The 22238-nt window shown below is 44.2% G+C and overlaps 2 protein-coding genes across 2 annotated transcripts in view; one reads left to right on the forward strand and one right to left on the reverse strand.

Moving 5' to 3' along the window:
* Positions 1–3818, forward strand: part of WWTR1 (WW domain containing transcription regulator 1) — an 85279-nt gene extending 81461 nt beyond the window's left edge. Inside the window, exons 4-6 of the mRNA XM_081190526.1 lie at positions 357–493; positions 2253–2365; positions 3447–3818. Of these exons, the coding sequence (XP_081046652.1) occupies positions 357–493; positions 2253–2365; positions 3447–3631 (435 nt within the window). The 3' untranslated portion in view covers positions 3632–3818. The remainder of the gene's footprint in view (positions 1–356; positions 494–2252; positions 2366–3446) is intronic.
* Positions 3819–12150: 8332 nt separating this feature from the next.
* TM4SF4 (transmembrane 4 L six family member 4) lies at positions 12151–19791 on the reverse strand. The gene is made up of 5 exons (XM_081190691.1): positions 19549–19791; positions 18403–18492; positions 17446–17582; positions 15736–15922; positions 12151–13711 (listed from the first exon to the last, which is right to left on the reverse strand). Exons 1-5 carry the CDS (start codon positions 19717–19719, stop codon positions 13694–13696), a joined length of 603 nt encoding a protein of 200 aa, XP_081046817.1. The 5' UTR covers positions 19720–19791; the 3' UTR covers positions 12151–13693.
* Between the last annotated feature and the right edge of the window lie 2447 nt (positions 19792–22238).

Below are 22238 nucleotides of genomic sequence, written 5' to 3' on the forward strand. Positions count from 1 at the left end.
CACCTGAAAGAAGTTTGTGGACCACTGGTGATCCACAGACCACCTGCGCTAGAGCTAAGATGCCTTGGTTCCTGACTTAGACATTTTATCATCTAGAGGTTGGAGATGTGGGGCAAGCCGAACCCTACAGAATTCTACGGCACATGTGTGTCTGCCTGCGGTTTTTAAATTTTTTTGTTTAAAGACATGCACAAAATGTCTCCCCAAAGCAAACCAGACCAGGCTGCAGGAAATAGGCACCATCCCTGGTAAATAGGGATGGATGGGGCATACGTGGGACTCATACCTCTAGAAACCTGTTTTCCAGGCCCCCCCGGCCCCAGCACTGACAGTTATGTATTCGTTTTCTACTTTAGGAAGCTGATTTGTACAGACAACTTCCCATGGAGTCTGAGAACATGGCTCCAGTTCAGACTGCTGTGAGCACACCTCCTAACATGACACAAGACATGAGGTCTGTTACAAATAATGGGTCGGATCCCTTCCTGAACAGGCAAGTACACTGTTTGCTCACAAACATTTTTTTATATTCTGCAGTGTAGGCCGCATTTGAAATTCTCATACCTGCTAAGGCATGTGATTTCTAAGCAAAGGCATTTAGCTTTTCGGGTTGTAGACTGAGACAGAAGCCACCAGCTTTGCTTGTAAGATGCAAACCCTTTAATAAAGCAGGTGTTTGATCCTTCTGATCCAGTTCCCACGCCACATTAAGCCATAGTTAAAAGCAAACCATGGTTTAATGTGGCAGTGCAGTGTGCTCGTGCTCAGTGCTGAAAAGTTCCCGCTCTAATCCTTCCCCGCTCCTGTTGCAGCCACGCCACTGAGAAGCAAGCCAGAGTCCGGCTTGTGTCATGACATTCAAACCTGGGTTTGTGGTCTGTTCTTCTCCAAACAAATCACAAGCAGTAGCTAAGGTTTGTTCTTGGCTTAGTACTTAAGGTTTGTTTGGAAATATACAAACCATGAGCCACCGTTTTGGCATCACAAGATGCCAGGCTGACATTTTCCCCAGCAGCAAGGGAGGAGTGTGCGAGATCTTTTCAGCAGCGTCTACAACCATGCTGCACATTCACAATAAACCATAGTTTAGTTTTAACTATGGTTTAACGTTACGTACAAACCAGGCCTCTATGACCAATTCTGATCTTACTGTATATGACTCGCACCTTATAAATGTATATCAGATGGAAACTGGCCAAAGATCCTTGTGATCTGGGTACATTCCAGTGTGGCAGGACAGGACTGGTATCCGTTCTGATGACAACTTTGATGTAACTGGGGAGCATGTACATCGTATTAAGAACCTTGCCTGGTCCTAATAAGCTTGCTGGGAACTTTGCTTTAGCAGACCAACATGGCAGACCAACAGTTGGCATCATTTTGTATTTGTGGAGGTGTGATTCCCTAGCATGGAAATCATTGCTATTGACTCCCAGTTAAAGTACTGGGTGTGACATTCCCCCCCCCAAAAAAAAAATCCTTTGTTGCTGCCAAGAGGAGAATGGCTGGGAACAGATTTGGTTATTTGCAAATCACCATGCACTTCTGCTTGCAATGCCTACTTATTTGGTGCATAAGCTTTCTCCCAAGAATCTGGCTATTGATGAATTTGGAATTCTTGGCAAAGAGTGGGGTGGAGGGGGGTCAGATGGGAAGGAGGGAGCCTGGCCAGAGCAATTGGGACAGTGCAGGTATGGAGAGGGAGCTGTGCAGTGCACAGAGTACAGTATATGAATATATGAAGCTTCCTTATGCCAGGTCAGGATATAGGTCCATCTGGCCCAGAATGGCCTACTGCAGAGATGGGGCTCTCCCGTGGCACTCCAGACATCGTTGGGCTGCCTCTCCCATCATCCCTGACCTTTGACCGTGCTGGCAAAGGCTGATGAGAGCCGGGAACGAGAGAGATTTCAGGGATCAGACCTGGAACCTTTTGCATGCAAAGCACCGAGTTACGACCCTTCTCCTTAACGCATACTTACAGTAGCTCCTTTTGGCTTTTGAGCTCTCGCCACGTTCTGCTCACCTGCCTAAACCACAGGGGTTAGAAGCTTTGCTTTTATCGCCCTATTCTGCGCTAGGTAGCAGATTTTAGGCTGGTAAGCTGGAACCCACAAACAAATGGGAGTACATTCAAGCCTATCTAGGGCATTCAGGCCTAGCTGCAGGCTGTCCTTCCCTAAAGCCATTCTGGTGACATATATCTGATGAGCGCATCCTTGACTGAGGTTTCTTCATGTTTCGATTCATAGTGGGCCATACCATTCCAGGGAGCAGAGCACAGACAGTGGCCTAGGCTTAGGATGTTACAGCATACCAACTACACCTGAAGACTACCTCAGCAATGTAGATGAGATGGACACAGGTAGGAATGAGAAGCATTTTGATGTTTTGGGGAAAAAATATACTTCTTAGTAACGCCCTAAGAGATCCGCTTGACTGTCAATGTTACTTTTGCATTTGCGCAGAGCACATGCTTTTGTGTGGGCACAAGAAGAGTGGGGTTCTGGGGTTCAAACTTTCCTATACATTATTGGGGGGGAGGTAGGGAGGCCCTTAATAAAACCCACAAGTGTCCCTCCTTGACTCCCTCCAGTTTTAACCAAACCATAGCTCCCTACACCCTTCTAAAACTGAGAGCAAAGGGGCCCATTGCAAAGGTGAAGGAACCCTATTCTGACCCCACCTGTAATTCGAGCTATCAGTCCTTCCATTAACCCCTTGGCATGGGTGGGGTGGCACTGGCGACACAGGAGTGCAGAACAGGTAGTCTGCACATGATCAGAGGTGCTCTCTTCTCCAGCTGGTCGTTTACATGAGAGAACCTGATTCCATGTTCAACAAGAACTTCTGAAACAGATTTGAGGGTTTGCCTCTGGAAGGTATTTTCCAGCCTACTAGAAATCAAAAGTTGTGATGGTCTTACGGAAATGTGATCCCAGACGGGTCTTCACAGATACCGACACAGGGAAACCTCTGTCCTGTAGTTACATTTGGTGTTTGTGAGAAGTGAAGTGTGGTTTTGCCATCCAAGCACTGATTAGGGTGTGAGCTATATTGTTTTGAAAGTTGAGCCCCGCCAAATATTTCATTATTATTATTATTATTACATTGCCACTTCACCTTTTCTCCAAAGAACTCAAGGTGACATACATGGTTCTCCCCCTCCCCATTTTATCCTCACAACAACCCTGTGAGGTCGTCTGAGCTACATGATCACCCAGTGAGCTTCATGGCCTAGTGGGGATTTGAGCAGAGGTCTCCCAGGTCGTACACTGTGACCACTAAGCCACACTAAAGTCCCCAGGGAGTCTGGATTAGGAGATGGAAGCTGAGAGAGCAACAAAGTCTACCAGTAGCTAACAGCGGCTGATTTGGCATCAAAGGCCGAATAATTTCCTGGTTAAGAAGCTCCCACCTCACTGATTCCTTCTCTTCTTTTGCAGGAGATAATGTAGCACAGACTCCCCTGAATATCAACCCACCACAGACCCGTTTCCCCGACTTCCTTGACTGTCTTCCAGGAACAAACGTTGACCTTGGGACATTGGAATCTGAAGACCTGATCCCCATCCTCAACGATGTAGAATCGGTCCTCAACAAAAACGAGCCCTTTCTCACCTGGCTGTAACTGATAATGCAACGTTTTCTTTTCCTCCTAGCAAAACAAAAAATAAGGCCAGAGCATCTTCAAGCCTCTCAGTTAACCATCCTTGGTGCCTTACCGACGTCTGCGAGACCCTTTTAATCAGTGAATCTCGGTCTAGATTTCACTGACAGTAACTTAAGTATGATATATATATATATATATATATATATATATATATATATATATATATATATATATATATATAAAATATATATATATATGTAGAGCTGCTTATATACGCATCTATAACCTTTCCTCTTTAGTTACATATGAGCGGTTCTCTTTGTCTTTTGGCGCATAGCTGAACTTAACAGCCATCAGTTACACACAACAAAGTTTAGCAAATAATAAGAAAAGAAAATAAATCTGACCAGAAGAAGCTTTAGATTGTAAGAAGGCAGCTTAGTTCCAAAAATCCTGCACGTTATCAAGTTGAGTGCAGTGCTACAGCTGTATTTATGACAATACTACCAAATGCTTCTCATCTTATATAACTTGAGCTTTAAAAATCATTGCATTTTTAAAAGTGAACTTGTGCTGTATGGAAAACATTTTTATTTTTTTTTGCAAATACACAAACAGTACTATTTGCATTTCCTCCCCACCTCACCCCCACAATATATTATTGAATGGTTTGTAGGTGAAATGTTTTAATTACAATTTTTTTTTACACTACTACAATATTGTAAAATAGACCAGTTTGGTACTAATTGCTGCCATTTTATATATACACACGCACAGACATATATATATATATATAACACTAAAAATGTGATTATGAAAGTGTTTTCCCTCCTAAGAAGTACACTTTATATGTAGCTACTTAATATTCACTACAATTCTGCAACAGAACATGGTTTTCTTGCAGCTTTTAGTCTGCACAAAGCGGACACTCAACAGAACACCTTCCCTCTCCCCCTCCAAAATTCAGGACAAAAATACGGCACAAGTTTGACACTTCTGGATGCAGTAAGAATTAATTTTGTAAAGCCTCATTATCTTCTCTTTATTTTTAGTAATTATTTTGTCGTTGAAATTTTAAAGAAGCTAGAAACAGGAGTCTCACGTTATCACATAGGTGATAAGTCAGCATCTATTTGTCAGCCTGGCAAAGTTGCTGAGGATTCTTTACCCAATGGCTTTTTTTATTCTTGACTTAATGGGACACAAGGCACTATACATGTTGTACTCCATACCTATAATATTCATATATAGGGTTGCTTTATTAAAAACAGCTTGATATGTGGGACTGAGAATGCATCAAGGACTTCAATCTCCACTTCCCCTGAAATGCAAATGACGTCCTGAGATCCTTAAGTATTTTTAACTGATATTATTTATAATTATGAATTTTAAGCTTTTTTTATATTGAAAAAAAATCATCTTTTTATAGAAGGCATTATAATTCGTGCAAGCCTCTTAATACGCAATAGGCAGGGCAGGCAAGAGGCATAGCACTTTGCTGTGCATTAGTTTTAAGAGTAAGAAACCATTGCTGTAGCATACTAACCTTTGCCAGCTCATGCTGTCTGAGGCCGATGGGAATTCTAGTCTAAAACACCTGGCGGGCACCGGCTTGGCGAAGGGATGCTATAGCACAACGTTGGACAGTGGATGGGTCCCCTCTGCCCACCCCTCTCTTTGGACTAGTTGAAGAAAAAAGGCAGGTGAAATGGGTGGGGAGGTTGAAGTCGTCAGAATTTGGGCTTGGAAGGAGAATGGTTGTAACGGGAAATAGCAGTGCTGGAGTGTTTAGAAGTGCAGGTCGGGGAAACTGACTATATGTGGAACCACCACTGATCAAATCAATACCTGTGAATACTACCTTATGGGAGAATTGTTGCTTGAAGGTAGCTGATCTGACAGCACCAGGCTGGTTAGGTTTATTATTACTATTATTATTATTATAAATATTTTAAGATGTGGATGATGAAAGGTAAAAAGTTCATTATTTGACTCATAGAGCCAGGGTGGGTGAGAAGACAGGTAGAAAGATAGGCATTTGTGAGTTTCGTTCCTTTTAGCAGATCGTTGCACCCACAGAGTATATTTTCAGGTAATGGGCATTCCCTGTGCCCTTCTTTCAAAGGGCTTTTCTCTCCTTGGCTGGCTAACCATATATAGTTGGTTATTAACAAAGTAGAAAGCACATCTTCAAACACTGACCCTGGGTTTTCCTATTATTTATAGATATCGGCCATAAAATGCAAATCAGGCAGTCCTAAGGTGTTTATTCTCTTAGTATTTTTTTTTGGGGGGGGCTAAAAATGCTCAGAAAGCAGACAATATCCAGGGCAAGCTCCAAATCTAATGTAAATCATTGTTCTCCAGTTAGGGGCTTCGTGCTCACTTACAATATGTGAAAACAACCCCATGGTTCCCTGCTGCATCCAAGATAAGATCTGGGGGCTGGCTTATCCATGGGGGTGGGGATCTGACCACATATGTTTAGACTTGAAAGACCAGCTCCAAATTTTCATTGGCCATAGGAAAAGGGGAAAGGACTTCACGTGCCGGTTTGTACATCCAAAATACCCACCGACAATTTGTTTCAGGGAGTACAAGCTATGGAAATCCCCTTCGCTCATTTCCCAGAAAGTGTTCACATCTGTATAAAGCGGGGGTCAGGTTAGAGAAGGAACTTGGTGGCAGAGGAGGTCCTCAAGAAATTCCGGGTCAGAGGTTGCAACAGCAAGGATAATTAATGTATTGCTTTGTGCCATGGATACCATCCCAAAGATTATAAGGGAGGCAAAATTCAGGACAAGTGGTGCCATTTCTAGAACAAACCTCATTTAAAAGCAGCATATCCTGTATGTGAATCACATGGTATGCACCAAGGTCTTTCCCATTCATTTCTGTGGAAGGGACATCTCCATCCCTGCATCCCTTTGACCCAGCAGAGCGAACTCCTCCATAGAAGTCGATGGAGATGTTCATTTTATTATTGGAGCACCTCCAGATCTTTGGACAGGGGGCTGTGAACATGGGAAAACCTGGGAGAAAGGAATTATGCTGTTCTTTGCTCCACTTCCCTCTTGTCTGAAGCAGCTGAAAGTGAAGAGGGGCACATTTTGATTAGGAAAGTATGCTTGGTTTAAGTTTGCAGTTCTAAGCACACTTACCTGGAAGCAAGTCCTGTGGAACTCAGTGGGGCTTATTTACTTTCCAGTAGACACGCTTAGGATTGTAGAATAAGGAGTATCTCCACTGGAGAGTTTAGAGCAACCTTCTCCATCCTCGGGGCTGCCAGATGTTTGTTCCAGTCATCCCTGAGCATCAGCCAGGCTGGTTGAGGCTGATGGGAGCTGGAGACCTGCAATGTCTGGAGGCCACCAGTGGGTGGGGGAGTCTCATTCAGAGCTATACTGTGAGAGCTGAGAATCAGGCCTGAGAGGGGGACCTTCTGGGCTTCTACAACCTCTGGTTTCCTGTGACTGTGATTTAAAAAGGCAGTGTGTGTTATGCTATGGTGAAAGCTGCAGTTAAAACATTAACTACTATTGTAAAACAACTGCCAGAAACTTGTTTTTTTTAAAAAAAAATTAAGTAACGAACCAAACGATAGTGAAGATTTTGAGGGCGGTGTTGTTCTAATATTCAGAGAAGTGTGTGTGTGTGTGTGTTTTAGGGATGGGGGAGAGAACAGGGGCTTTCATTGAAGCCCTCTTTTCAAATACTTTTTTTTTAACTTTAAAAAAGGCTTGCAGACACAGGCAGCCTTGTTTCTAGGGGAATCTATTGTTAATTATTTGACAAAACGTTGACATGTGACTTTTGGCTTGTGAAACCCAATTTTAAATTTTTTTTACGCTACACTACTTGTATCGACAATGAACGGATATGCGAGTGGCACCGAGTCGATCCGAAAGGTCGAGTGACTTCATATGTAAATGCTGATTTATATGCAGATTGTGAGGTGCTGATTATAATTTGTCACCCAGTTGTGCTATTAAAAGCAGTGGTTTTCAAACGGCGCTAAAGGGAAGCCTGGGGAGCTCCTCAATGAGACCATAAGTAATGGTGGATGACCCAGCATGAAAGAGAGAAGGCCTGCCACCTTGCGTGTAGAGCCAACGCAGCGTAGAGGTTAGAGTGTTGGACTAGGACTCGGGAGACCAAGGTTCAAACCCCCACTCAGCCATAAGAACTGAAGAATTGTCCTACTGGATCAGGCCAGTTGACCATGTTGTCCAGAAAGCTGTTTTCACAGTGGCCAACCAGATGTCCACAGGAAAGCAAAATCTTGAGAGCAACAGTACTCTCCCCTCCAGCGATTTCCAGCAACTGGTATTCGGAGGCAGAACATCGGGGTTTGTAGCCACTGATAGTTTTATCCATGAATTTGCCTAAATTTTTAAAGCCATCCACGTTGATGGATATCACTGCCTCATGTGGGAGCGGGTTTTATAGTTTTAACTTTCTCTTATCTTTCAACATTCATCTTTGTTGTATGTCCACAAGTGTTAGGAGACAGGGAGAAACCCTTGACCCCATCTACTTTCTCCATACTGCGCACTTCTATCATGTCACCTCTTACTTGCAAACTAAAAAGTCTCTAATGCTGTAACCTTTCCTGGTGGGACGTTGCTCCATCATCTTGATCATACCGGCTGCCCTTTTCTGAACTTTTTCCAAGGCTTTCGAACTTTTCCCAACCTTTTTGAGGTAGCAGCACTATTATAATGGCAGGTCTCATTTCATTTCCTATTGACCTATTGGCATGGAATTTGCTTTCTTCACAGCTGTCACACACTGGGTCAACATTTTCATGGAGCTATGCACTATGAATCCATAGTCCTGCTCCAGTTCAGACCCTATGAGGAAATGCGTGAAATTAATACGTTTTTATGCCTTTCCACTTGTTTACATTGAATTGCATTTGGCATCTTACCACAGAGGAGGAGTTTGGATCTGATATCCCACCTTATCACTACCCGAAGGAGTCTCAAAGCGGCTAACATTCTCCTTTCCCTTCCTCCCCCACAACAAACACTCTGTGAGGTGAGTGGGGCTGAGAGACTTCAGAGAAGTGTGACTAGCCCAAGGTCACCCAGCAGCTGAATGTGGAGGAGCGGAGACCCAAACCTGGTTCACCAGATTACGAGTCTACCGCTCTTAACCACTACACCACACTGGTGTGGAGTGGTCCTTTTGGAGTTCTTCACACACACACCTTTTTTAACCACCCTGAACACTTAAATATCATCAGCAAACTAGGCCATCTCCCTTGCTCACTCCTAACTCTAGATTGTATATGATCTTTGGAGGACACCACTTCCTACATCCTTCCATATGGAAAACTTGTCCATCTATTCTTTCTCCCTGCTTCATAAGAGCTTAATAATAGCCATCTGGATCGGGTCAGTGGCCCATCTAGTCCAGCATCTTGTTCTCACAGTGGCCGACCAGGTGCTTATGAGAAACCAGGGAGTAGAACAAGAGCCTTCTCCTTTCCTGTGGTTTCCGACAACTGGTATTCAGAAGCATTGCTGCCTCCCGACTGTGCAGATAGAAAGCCCAGACATCATGGCTAGTAGCTTCCTGTTACTTAACCAATTCCTGATCCACAAGGGGATTTTCCGTCTTATTCCTTGACTGCTAAGCTTGCTCAGGAGTCTTTGGTGAGCTGTGAAGCACCATGGGTGGCCTTAGGCCAGCCTAACCTACATCTCAGGGTCATTATGAGGGAAGCTTCTTGAAAGACAACTGGGATGGAAGGGTAGTCAAAAATTCAATCCTCCGTTTCCCTCCCCCTGTAACAGAGGGGTATTGGATGAGTTCTAGGGTTTGTTCTCAGGTCATGTTAAGTGGCAATGAGGTCCAACAGGCCTAGTCTGTGCCCCGTGTTCACTGAGTTTACACCCTAGAATGTTTCCCCAAAATCCTCTGCAGCAACTAGGGGTTATGTAGCAGGTTTGCCAGAGTCCCTCAGCCAACGTAAAAAGGATTCCCTAAAGGCAGAAGTTTGAAAACCGCTGTACTAGAAGGTAACTATTGGGAAAGAAGGCTTCATGAAAACAAATGCGGTTTTTTGTGTTGTTTTTTTAAGAGTTGGGTGGGAGGGACTAAGTCTCTGTTTTCAGTAAGGGAAATGGGTGGTGAAACACGTTTCGGTTTTCTTAATACACTACATCCATGTTATGTGCTAATACTTTAATACTTTTTTATTTTATTTACATCAGTTTGTTATGCTATATGCCATCTTGTGTGAGCATTTGTTTTTCAATGTAGAATTATTTGCATACATAGCGTATGCTTCAAAATTCAATCAGATCAAACGGTTGTATCCAGAGTTTGGTTCTGGTTTTTCTTTTTTTAAAAAAAAAAATATTTCTTTTAATATTGTACAAGAAAAAAAATAAAATAAAATAGAAATGGATTTAAAATTCCAATCTATGTACTTGTTAATGTAATGGCGTCCAGTCACTCTTGGGGATGGGGGTAGAACTTCATAGGAAACTCCCTTCTATCAAATCAGACCATTGGCTCATTTATCTTGGTATTGCCCTACCCTGACCGGCAGCTGCTGCTGTCTATTGCTACAGGCAGGTTTATTTCTTAACTACCTAGCGATGCCTACCAGAGATGTCCGGCATGCAAAGCCAACGAGGTCCAGTCCTTCCTTCCTCTAATTGAGCTTGTATATTGTGACTAGAAAGAAGACGAAGATAATGGTTCTTTCATTTGGCATGAAGCTAGGTCTGCTACCTCTGTTTTAGCAACAAGAGCATGACGATTAAAACAATTGTCTGAAGTTTCTCCTGGCAGAGGGGGAAAGCATCTCGTTAATTTGTACGTGATGGGTTGCTATTATAAAGGCACAGAAAATGGGACTGGGAGAGGAGAGTTGGCAACCTAATATGTACTTAAAGAACTTGTTCATACTATTTTCTGTTTCCCTAATGCATCAAGACATGCCTGGAGATGGCTTTGTTCAAGCTGGAACGACTTCCGTGTGCCCTCAACAAGGTACATTCCCAGCGGTAAAACACTCAGGAAAGCAAAAAGCACCAGAAGATGCTGCCAAGCTAAAATTGACTTCATTTTTATTTATCACAAGAGGGCAGTACATTTCTTCCTTCCCAGCTGTATTGCAATTAAATGTTCAAAATATGGCATTTCTGAGATCATTGTTGCTCAGATGATATTTCTGAGAGCATATCGGTGGCTCTAGGTTATTTGCCTTGTGGCACTGTTGTTGTAAATGGTTTTGCTAGCTGCCTTTGTGATTTGAGAACTTGACAGAAGTCTCTGACTACAGACGTTCGTGGCCTCAGATAACCCGGTTCTTAACCATGCAAAGAAAACCTGAGACCTGACGGAATCTGCTTTTGAAGGCAACGGGCTTTCACCTTCCTGTTCAGGTCTGTTTCTGTGCTTTGCTTGCCAACTTGGATAGCTGCCCAAATAACACGAATGCTGGAACAGATTAAAAAATGGGTTGCTTTTCCCCATTCTTCTGTAGAAGATGTTGGATATTCATGCTTGAGCCCTAGACAAGGAGGATGGGCTTTCTCCAGATATCAGATCTCTGTGGTCCACTTTGATGTTAGGCTGAGCAATCCCATGTTGGGGGGATGTGCGTGAAGTGACAGAGAGTCCCATTACTCCCAAATCCATGCTCCCATCCATCCATGCACCAGGCAGGGCAAGAATATTGTGTGTGTGTGTGTGTGTGTGTGTTGTCCCAGGAAAAGGTCTAGCAGATACTTGTTTTAAACACTACACCCCCCAATGAAACCAGTGTGAGGAAAGTAACTATCCCAGCTCTGGTTTGGCATAGATGGTGGGTTCAGCCCTGGAGCCTTTTGAGTGAATGAAGGGGCTTCAGATCCAGCAAGGCCACCTCCAATCTACTCCAAGATCAGCCAGTTTGGGGACCTACCATGGAGAGAAACAGAGCTGGCAATACATCTGTATTGAACTTTCCATGCTCAGTGAGCCTGTGGTGCCAACAAAATTAGGGACCCAGGAACAGAGGCAGCTACCTTACACTGATTCAGATCATTGGACCAGCTAGTTCTGTATTGTCTACACTGACCAATTTGAATGGGAAACCAGGGTTGATGGAACTTCAGACTCAAAGTCATCATCCCATGAAGACACTGGGACTTGCAAGTAAACATGCATAGGTATGGGGTGCTCTCAGAAAGACGGATACCGAATGTCAGCGAAAAAGAAACCCGAGTCGCAACATTCAGAACACACACAAAGTTTATACCGAAAAAGAAAATTGGAAAACACTTTAATTATTTGCATATCATGCACACAACCCCACCCCAGCACAAAGGTCTTAATATATACAGTGAAATATTTGTGTCACAGAATTGTAATTCCATGAGCATAAAATAAATCAGGGGCAATCATGAAAATAACACCAGAATTTGTATTAGCTGCTAATAATCAGCAGAAGCTCACAGATATGCTTGGCCAGAGCTGACAGCTTTCCCCCTTGGTTTTGCTCCCGTGTCCTTCAGCACTTAAACCCTCATGCCAAAGAAGACCTCTGCTTTAGGATTGGGGAACCTATGACCCTCCAGATGTTGTTGGACTGCTACTCCCATCAACTTCTGGCAGCATGGACCATGACCAGGGAAGACAACAAAGGACCATAGCTTTCCAATCCCTGTGCTATTTCTAGAAGTTCTTTGCAACGCTGCTTTTAAAAGCCCAGGAGCAAACCCAGAAATTATCTGGCAACCCTTATGAGCAAAAAATCAATTCAAAGGAAGGTTCTGTGCCTATAACAGACATGTCCAAAAGAAGGGAGGAGCAGCAGCAGCTTTTCTCACTGCAATACAGCTGCCTCTGCTAAACTTCTCCTGACATGTAGCAATCAGGAGCACAAAAGCCTCATTGGGATGCGGTGTATACAAATATTGGCTCTCTTGGCCACCCCAAGTCCAGTCAGGAAGTCTACAGTTATGCTTCAGTTCTGGAAGCATGGGGGTTGTCATCTTTCCACATGGCAAACAAGACTCAGCATAATTATAGCAGAGGTGGGAAATCTCAGATCTAGGAGGCAAACATGACCCTTCAGACCTCTTTCTCTGGCCCTTGGGACTCTGCAGGCCACAACCTTCACTGGGCCAGCTTCACACTCTCCTTTACTGTTTGTGCCTGGCTGGAACGTGCCCTGGACCTTTGACAAGGCCTCTTACTCGCCTGAGTAGAGGACAGAGGGGTGGCTGTAGAAACTGTACAAAGATGACATTTACATTCTTGACCCCACCCACTTTTGCCTCTGGCCCTCAATCCACTGTCGTTTGGCCCTCACAAAGGTTACACATGGCCCTCAGGCTGAACAATGTTCCCCATCCCAGATTTATATTATAAGTGGTGATAGGGAGGTCAGTATTCATGTAAAAGTAACTCCCCCAGCTGGGGAGAAAGAGGAACAGGGAGATGCTTCTGGGTTGCCAACATTTCAAGGCCAGAAATTCTAATTTTGGGGTTGTATTGAAGTAGACAAAAATCAACTGGCTGGCTTTTCATTTTTTAAAAAGGCTGCCCAGGTCCTTACACGGCAACCCTAATTAGGCCACTGCTCTTGCAAGCCCCCCCAGCCCCCCCCCCCGTTCCCACTGCCTCTCCCTCACTGCAGTTAGGCTTGGACAAAGCCTTCTTGCAGTATGGAGGGCATAGTTGGGGGCAGCTGGGAAAGATTAAACCTCTTTCCCCAGCTGCGGTCTCCAGGAAGATTTCTACCACGGGTCCAGCAATGAGAACTGGAACAGGCTAAAATGTCTTTTTAGGGTCAGGCGGACAACTGATGTGTCTGCATGCATGTGTGTGTGGTTTGGTAGGGTTGGCCAAGAGGGAACGAGGTCCTTGGGCTGGACATTTTCTTCTCACCCCTGCTATATAGCCCAAACAGTTGCAAAACTCATTGGGAGATGTGAAGGGAAAATGCCATCAGGGCTCTTTCTAACACCCTTCATTCTAGATGTGCTTAGTGTGTACTTGGCTTGGCCCATCATATCAAGGTCTGGCAGGGCATTTTCGGCCTTGTAAGAGGTGATTTTTGCAGTCTCTGTATATTTAAACTGCTCCATCTCCCTAAAAGAAAAGATAAGAGGGAAATGAATTCTTATACATTGGTTGACAAGAGTAAAGGCTAATCATCCTCATCCTCATCATGATATTTGGTCATATCTTTCATCCTCTATTTGGCAAAGCTAGAAGGAGCCTTATTTTGACACTTCTCAGTCAGCCTCCAGCTATGCTCCCATGCTGTTAAGTCTTCCGGCAGAGTTTTGTTTTTTGTTTAAATGACCGTTGAGAGTTTGCAACAAATCTGCTTGTGCATATTTGCTATTCCTCCCCAGCTTACACTTTATGCTTGCTTACAGTGAGACTAAACCACACTTGCATTTTAATGCCTATTCAACCGTTTTAGAAAGATCCTTTTGGAGCTCCTTGCAATCCCTTTTTAGTCCTTACCACCTTGGGACACTTTAGTGCCATTAGCAAACAGGGGCCATCTCAATGCTCACCCCTAGCACCAAGTCATTTAGAAACAAGGTGAAAAAGCATGGCTGCAAATACTGATCCTTGGAGGACCCCACTTCTCTCCTTTGGGAGAACTTTCCCATATGTTCCTGCTCTCTGCTTCTTGATCTTTAACCACTTACTGCTCCATAAGAGGACCTTGCTTCTTATTCCATGACTGCTAAGTTTACTCAGGATGAGAATCCATCAGCTGAAGCTCCCAGCTTGTCCATAGTTTGGGCTCTTATGCTAGGTTGCCTTAAAATTTATAGCTTTTTAATTTAAAGCTTTCTTTGGGTGGGGGTTACTCTATGCTCCCATAGTTAATTTGGAAAGTGGTGTACACATGACATTGGTGCATATTTATTCCGTATCTTTTCTGTTGTTCCTTATGAAAATTCTGTATTTTGATGAGTTTCCCCCTAAACCAGCCAGCCATGTGTACACAGCCCAAATCTTAAGTATACAGTGTATCTAATGGATGACCTCTATCTGAATGCATATTGACTTCATCAAGGGAGAAACATCTCGACAGTAAGAGCCGTGTGACACTGGAACAAATTTCCTAGCAAGGTGGTTGCTTGAGGTCTTCAAGCACAGGACAGGCAAATGCCTCTTAGGGAGGCTCTAGCTCTGGGTTTTCTCCATCAAACAAGGGGTTGGACTACATAGACAAGACCCCCTCCAACTGTTAAATGACGGATAAGTCTGCTTCCCATATAAAGGTCCACAGTATGCTGGGTATTAGAGAACAGCTTGTTCATCCCCTTCTTCCTTGCAATTTCAAGGCAATGGGGGACGTATGGGGAACATTTTGTGCATTTGTTTGTATTGGAAAATGCATGGTTAATACTAACAAACACCATAGGTAGGGCCGGCTCTATCATTAGTAGAAAGGGGTGGGGAAACCCCATTTTATTTTATTTTATTTTTTGCTCCATGATCCATATTTTAATCAAGATTGGCCTTGCGGGCCATATTGGACAGTTTCGCAGGGCCATCAATCACATGTCACTAAAATGGAGGAAGGAAAATTGTTTTATCACGGGCTCTGAATTAAACAACGTCCTGCTTCAGGAAAAGGGTTTCACTAAATCCTGGTTGAACTGAGCAGGATGTAAACCACCACCACCCCAACCAGGAAGCAGGATTTAATCCCCCCATTCATCAGCTGCTAAGGGGGGGGGGAGTTAAATCCTGGTGCCTTGGCTGCATGAGTCAATTCCTTGTGTGGAACTGGCATGCACAACTTAAGAATTGAATCTCATCCTCTGCCCGTTGACTGTCATCATTCAGAGTGATGCCAGCTGATTGACAAGTGGGTGATGTTTTGAAGGGGGGAAAGGCACTGCAGGTGAAACTGGGATCCGTGTGGGTCAAGACTGGCCTGCAAGCTAGAGTTTCCCTACCTCGGGGGAAGTGCGAAGTAAGGTCAAACGGTTGGTTGGGTCAGCTTCAGTATGTCTACTTTGCCTCGGGCAGCAAAATGTCTTAGGATGGCCTTGACTGTAAGCAGCTGGTTAACCCAATTGGCAAAGGGGGAAAGGAACCAGGAATGCTCATACATGTTGCTACCAACGAAAGCATCTTACCCCACAGCACCCGCATTTACAGTCGCCGCACAGCGTTCCGAGGAGTCCGTTGATAACTTGGATGCCACACAGCACCAGTTGAGCTCCGCTCATTATCAGCAGTAGAGAGAACAGAGTCAAGTTCCAGGGCACGATGGACTCTGGAAATGTGCAGTCTTCCCATAACTTATGGTTCGTCAGATACTCCCTGTGCCCGAAAAAGAAGCTTTATTGATTTTCTATTATATTTCTGTCAGTAAGGCTATCATTGTGAGGGAACACCTGGCCAGCACTTTCAGAAATGGACAAACCTCTCAATTTAACTGCCAGTTTCTCATATTCCCCGCCCCTGCCCCCCCCCCGGTCAATCTTTAATTCAGCACTCCACATTTCTGCAGCAATTTTTTCTTAATCCCCATGAAACTCCTTCAGCGTTTCAGTGCAAATTTTCCCTGATAAACACATCTTTGTACAGTATTCAGTTTCTCCTAACATACACATTTTGGCAATACGCTTTCCGTACCATAATGCATTCCTATATGCTATTTTCAAGCACGTATGCTTTTTATGCACGCTTCCCTGTAAAATATGCATTTTTGTACACATTGTTTGCCTTGGAGAAGTGTGCTGCAAAAAGAGAGAGAGAGAAGTGCGAATTTTGAAGTTTGCATATTGTTTCAGGAAATGCAGAATTAAGTAGTTTCTCATTAAAATACAAGCAAATTGTTATCCTGTAATATTCAGTGGTGTGTCACGTGTCTCAGGTAGGTTAAAGGAAATAAGAGGCAGGTTGCACTTCTAACGGAGACTGAGAGACATGCAAATAAGTGAGTTCTGGATTCTGGAAGGATTTGGGGTGCTGGCTGTCTCTCTCTGACATGGGAGCAGTGAACTTTGGCTGTTTAAGCTGTGCCTCAACTATACTCAAGCAGTACACTTGTAAATGAAAACAATATATATATATTAATTGGGAGTAATGCTCCAATGATTTCCTCTCATAGGTATCCAAAGCTGGGTAAGCTGTGCTCCTCTGGAACTCCTTGCCACCTGTAGGAATGGCTCGTTTCACCCTTGCACTGTAAAAACGCCACTCAAGGTGCCTTACAACTTCAAACACTACAATTTATGAAACAAGGATGGAAGAAACACAGGTTTTGCTGTCTTAAAATGTTTAAAAGCATTGGGTGGTCTCTAACAAAGTAGCCCATGACAGAACTTTCCCTTCCTCTCCTCATGTGCCCTTTCAGTATGTTCCTCAACCTTCTGGAGCAGACTGATGGGGAGGGGGAAAAGAGGGCAGATGGGGACAGGAGAGGAGAAGTTCCACTGTGCAAGTAAACATCTAGTGGAACCATTTTATGGATGCCGCCCATTGTCTGCTTCTTAAAATACAAGCCAGGTGGAATAAAATAGTCTTTAGTAACTAACCGGTGTGGGGAGAAGTGAAGGTGGGGGCCAGCTGCAAGGCATTTCATAATCTTGAGTGCCACCACTGAAAAGGCTCTGCTGACTTTATCCACCCAGACTATGAGGAAAACTCCTACCGCCAGTCAGAAATGTGATTGCTCAGCCTTACAAGTTGCTCTTTGAAACACTGATGGTCGGAGGCCATCCAGCGGCTCATAATATTTGGTAAGCACTTTGCTGCAGAATTTATAGATCAAGACGAGAAAGCAACAACCCTTCCAGTAGAGATGGAGAATCTATCCAGAGGTTGAAAAAAAATCTTACCCGTTCTCAAAGGGATACATCCAGGTGCTGTTTGCTACCTGACACTTAGGGCCTCTGTTCATGGCGACAGCCGACACAACAAAGCTGTATCCAGCCCCCACAACTCCAACTGCCGCAAATATTACGGAAGTAAACATCTGCCAAGAACGAGCAAAAGGTCAAAGCCAAAGTCCATCCTAAAAATCCATCTGGCATGTTTGCAGTTTCGATGACTCACAGATGGCGCACAGGGAAGTGCATCAGAGAGTCACCTTATCCAAATCCACAGACTTCTCCTAATCCTGTGGGCAGGAGTGGCTGAAGCACCAACCTCCTGGCACCAGGAACACCAACGTCTCTCCTGCTTATCAGGAGATAAATGGTGTCGGGGCCAGGACTATGCGAGTGGAATGAAAGGACTGGCACCACCTGTGCACACGCACAACCCTGAACTTACCCCTGCTCCCCCCACCCCCTCAGTAAGTGGCATTTGTGCCAGTCCTGTTGCTGTGTGTTTCCACCTCACCAGACCACCTTCTGCCCCTTGCGAATCCTACACTGGCAGAAGTCACAAGTGAGGTTCTCAACCCTTTGGCCTTGAGAGAGTCGCTTCAGTGATGTTAAGAGTTTGGATTTGATATCCCGCTTTATCACTACCCGAAGGAGTCTCAAAGCGGCTAACATTCTCCTTTCCCTTCCTCCCCCACAACAAACACTCTGTGAGGTGAGTGAGGCTGAGAGACTTCAGAGAAGTGTGACTAGCCCAAGGTGACCCAGCAGCTGCATGTGGAGGAGCGGAGGCGCGAACCCGGTTCCCCAGATTACGAATCTACCGCTCTTAACCACTACACCACACTGGCTCTCTAAGGGCCAGCCCTATCATTAGATAAGAGTAAGGCAGCCGCCTCAGGAGGCAAATGCTAGGGGTGGGGTGAGGAATGACAGCGAGATGTTGGAGGGCATTGCTTTTATACTTACCGCAAACCTCTTTCCACAACCTTCATTACCACAGCACCCGCAGCAATCGTTATTCTTAAGACCCAGGAAGACTAAAGCAGGAAATACCATCTGATGACAACAGAAAATGCACTTTGAGGCTCGGTCGTTCCTAAGATCCCTGTATTTCTTCTAAAATGTCTACCTTCTTTTTCCAGACCCAGCATTTGCATCTGGCAGGTCTACTCTCAGAGGCAGCAGCAGGATCACTGTCGCGCAACAGTGGAATCCTCACCAAATTTCATTTAGGTATTGGTGCCATGGGACTTACTTCCAAATTTTACAAGGTACAAAGCTCAGCTGCAAATGTCTCCTAGCACCCAAAGAAGTAATTTTAATTAAGAAACCTCAGCTGTATTGGCTACTGCTGTAAACTAAGTAATGCTAGTGGACTGGTAGGAATGTAAGACCAGGTCACCTGAAAGACTGTCTCAGGAAATTCAACTCTGTGCCCAAGAATATTGTAGGGTGGTGACCCAAAAACAGGCATTTTCTGTCATTGTCCCTGTACTATGGAATGCCCTTCCCTCTGCCATAGACAAAGAAACAACCATTCGTTGCTTCAAACCTCTAGGAAAGACATATATTTTTGTCTGACCCATAAGATCAGACCCTGATATTTGCATTTGAATACCCCAATTTCTTGCTTTTATTTATTTTCATGTGCTGTTATACTACTCTTTTACTGGTTTTATTTTGTATTTTTCTTTTAATGATATTGTTTATTGTTTTTTATGTTTTCCATCACTTAGAAAGATCTTTAAAATATTAGCATATAAAAGCTTTCAATCAATCAATCAATCAATCAATCAATCAATATCCATTCATCAATCGAAACACTGGTCTAATCTCACAGAGCAATGCTTATGGACTTATCAGAGACAATCCAGCAGTACATGTCTGTCTTGTTTTTAACATAATAGGCAAGTGGTCTACTTTCGTAATAGACCATTCAATTCGTTTTCAAGTTAATCTGTTTGAATTTCCAGCTTGCATAGTCAACGCATTGGCAATCTAATTTCCAACACAGACTGTCCACCACACCTATAGTGTAGTCGGATTTCTGCTCACTGTAAAGCTCAAGGCAATAATAAAAAGGAGAAGAACATAGTGCGTTGTCCTACTCACCAGTACACCAGAACCCAAGATCCCTCCAAAGTACCAAACTTCATCTGAAATATGGTCACTGGTTTCGACCTCTCCTCCGGGGAAAAACAGCAAAATATTAGCAAGGGTACATAGCACGGCCAGAGGAATGAGAGTACCTCCAAGGCACTTTGCACACCCTCCACAACACATGTTTCCAAAACTATAGCGCAGGCACCACTAGGGAAGAATGAGCAAAGAAATAAAACTTTCCCCGGATCCCTTTATTTTAACCCAATCCGCTTGTGTCTCCAATTCCCACTTGGTACGGTCTCCTTCACAGAGGTTGCAGTCTGCCAGCTAACTCGTGCTCTGATCATTTATATGCTGACATTGTCATGATCTCATTTTTCTGCATCTCCCCTCCACCCCCCAAATGAGATTACGTCCAGAACCACCTCTCATCTTGCCATGACAACCAGATACCTCTGTTAATATTTTACTAGCATGGACAAGACAGCCAGTGGTTTGGAGCTTGATTATTGGAAAATGCCCTTTCCAGGGATGCAGACTTATTTTGGGTGATGTACTTTGACCCTCCGCCCCCTCCTTTAAATGCCTAGTCATGGCAGAAATAAAACGAACAATTCATCGGTGTTTCATTGCATCACCCAGCCTAGGTGATTTCATAGGGAGTCCCCAATAAGTTTGCATGGGTGAGTGCCCTGATAATGAATCTATGCTACCTTGAAAGTAAAAACAAGATAAAAGCTGTAAATCAAACAATGCATGACTTTCAGATGAACCATGGAAACTGTGTAAGCAGAGCAAAGTTTGGTCATCATCATCTCTGCAGGGTACAATAGCCATTTTCTATTGGAACGGATTCGCTCAAGGGCAACCTGCTAGGGGCAATGGATAGAACCAGGCACAACACTATTCTGGTATAACTAATTCAGAAAAGGATGCTGTGATTACTAAAACCCAGCATAGGTTTCTCAAAAAAAAGTCATGCCAAGTTTCTTTTTTTTGATAGGGATAGGGTTACATGCTTGGTGGATCAGGGGAATGCTGCAGATGTAGTGTATCTTGATTTCAGCAAGGCTTTTGCCAAAGTCACCCATTATATTATTGGGAGGTAAAGGTAAAGGGACCCCTGACCATTAGGTCCAGTCGTGACCAACTCTGGGGTTGCGGCGCTCATCTCGCTTTATTGGCCGAGGGAGCCGGCGTACAGCTTCCGGGTCATGTGGCCAGCATGACTAAGCTGCTTCTGGCAAACCAGAGCAGTGCATGGAGACGCCATTTACCTTCCCGCCAGAGTGGTACTTATTAATTTACTTGCACTTTGACGTGCTTTCGAACTGCTAGGTTGGCAGCAGCAGGGACTGAGCAACAGGAGCTCACCCCATCACTGGGATTTGAACCGCTGACCTTCTGATCGGCAAGTCCTGGGCTCTGTGGTTTAACCCACAGTGCTACCCGCGTCCCTATATTCTTGGGAAGAAGCTGGCAAAATGTGGGGTGGATGAGGTAAGTGTTAGATTGATTTGTAACTGGTTGACTGAACCCAAAGAGTGCTCATTAATGGTTCCTCATCATCCTGGAAAAAGTGACAAGTGGGGTGCCACAGAGTTCTGCCCCAGGCCTGTTGTTGTTCAGACTTTAGAAACAACTTGGATGGAGGAATTGAGGAAATGCTAATCAAATTTACATATGCATCAACAATGTGATGCAACAGCAAAAAAGCTAATGCTATTCTAGGCTCCATCAACAGAAGTATCGTGACCTGATCAATGGAAGTCATAGTCCCACTTGTTTCTGCCTTGGTCAGACTACACCTGAAGTGCTGTGTCCAGTTCTGGACACCACAACTTAAGATGGACATTGACAAGCTGGGATGTGTGCCGAGGAGGGCGACCAAATTGATCAAGGGTCTGGAAATCATACCTTATGAGGAACAGTTGAGGGAGTTGGGTATGTTCAGCTTGAAAAAGAGGAGACTGAGAGGGGATATGATAGCCCTCTTAAAAACTCTGAAGTGTTGTCAGATGGAACCAGCTTGTTTTCTTCTGCTCTGGGGGGTATGATTACAAGAAAGGAGATTCCGATTAAACATCAGGAAGAGCTGTTTGACTGTGGAACAGATTCCCTTGTAAGGTGGTGGACTCTCCTTCATTGATTATTTTTAAGCAGAGGTTGGATGGCCTTCTGTCATGGATGCTATAGCTGAGATTCCTGCATTGTAGGGGATTGGACTAGATGACCCCCAGGGACCCTTCCAACTCTACGATTCTATGATTCTATGATAGGATGGAAGCATGGGGCACCTTCACAAATGACACCTGCTGAAATTAAAGGTGTAGAGACCTTGCTCTCTTTTGCATCTGGCCACAGGCTGCCCACCCATGACATGACATGGTATTCTGTGGACTAATCTGTAGTGAATCTTTCAGATGATAGCTTTTAGCAGACTTGATGGGGCAAAGACAGAAAAATCACCACCTGCGGCGTACATGCTACATTACTTTGTTCCACTGCCACCTCGTCAAGGGTTCCACAGGTGTTTGAAGCAATACAGAGATCTGTGAAACCTGTTTTCTAGAGATGAGGGCTGGTTGAATGCATACACCCCATGAAAAATGATGGCCATTTCATACATGCTTCAATTCTCTGGGGGCAAAAGTAGCAAATTGCATCCTATCTTTCACACCCTCCCTCAATGCTGTTCT

The sequence above is a fragment of the Podarcis bocagei genome (genome assembly GCF_964188305.1).
Source record: "Podarcis bocagei genome assembly, chromosome: 4".
Lineage (NCBI taxonomy): Eukaryota > Metazoa > Chordata > Lepidosauria > Squamata > Lacertidae > Podarcis > Podarcis bocagei.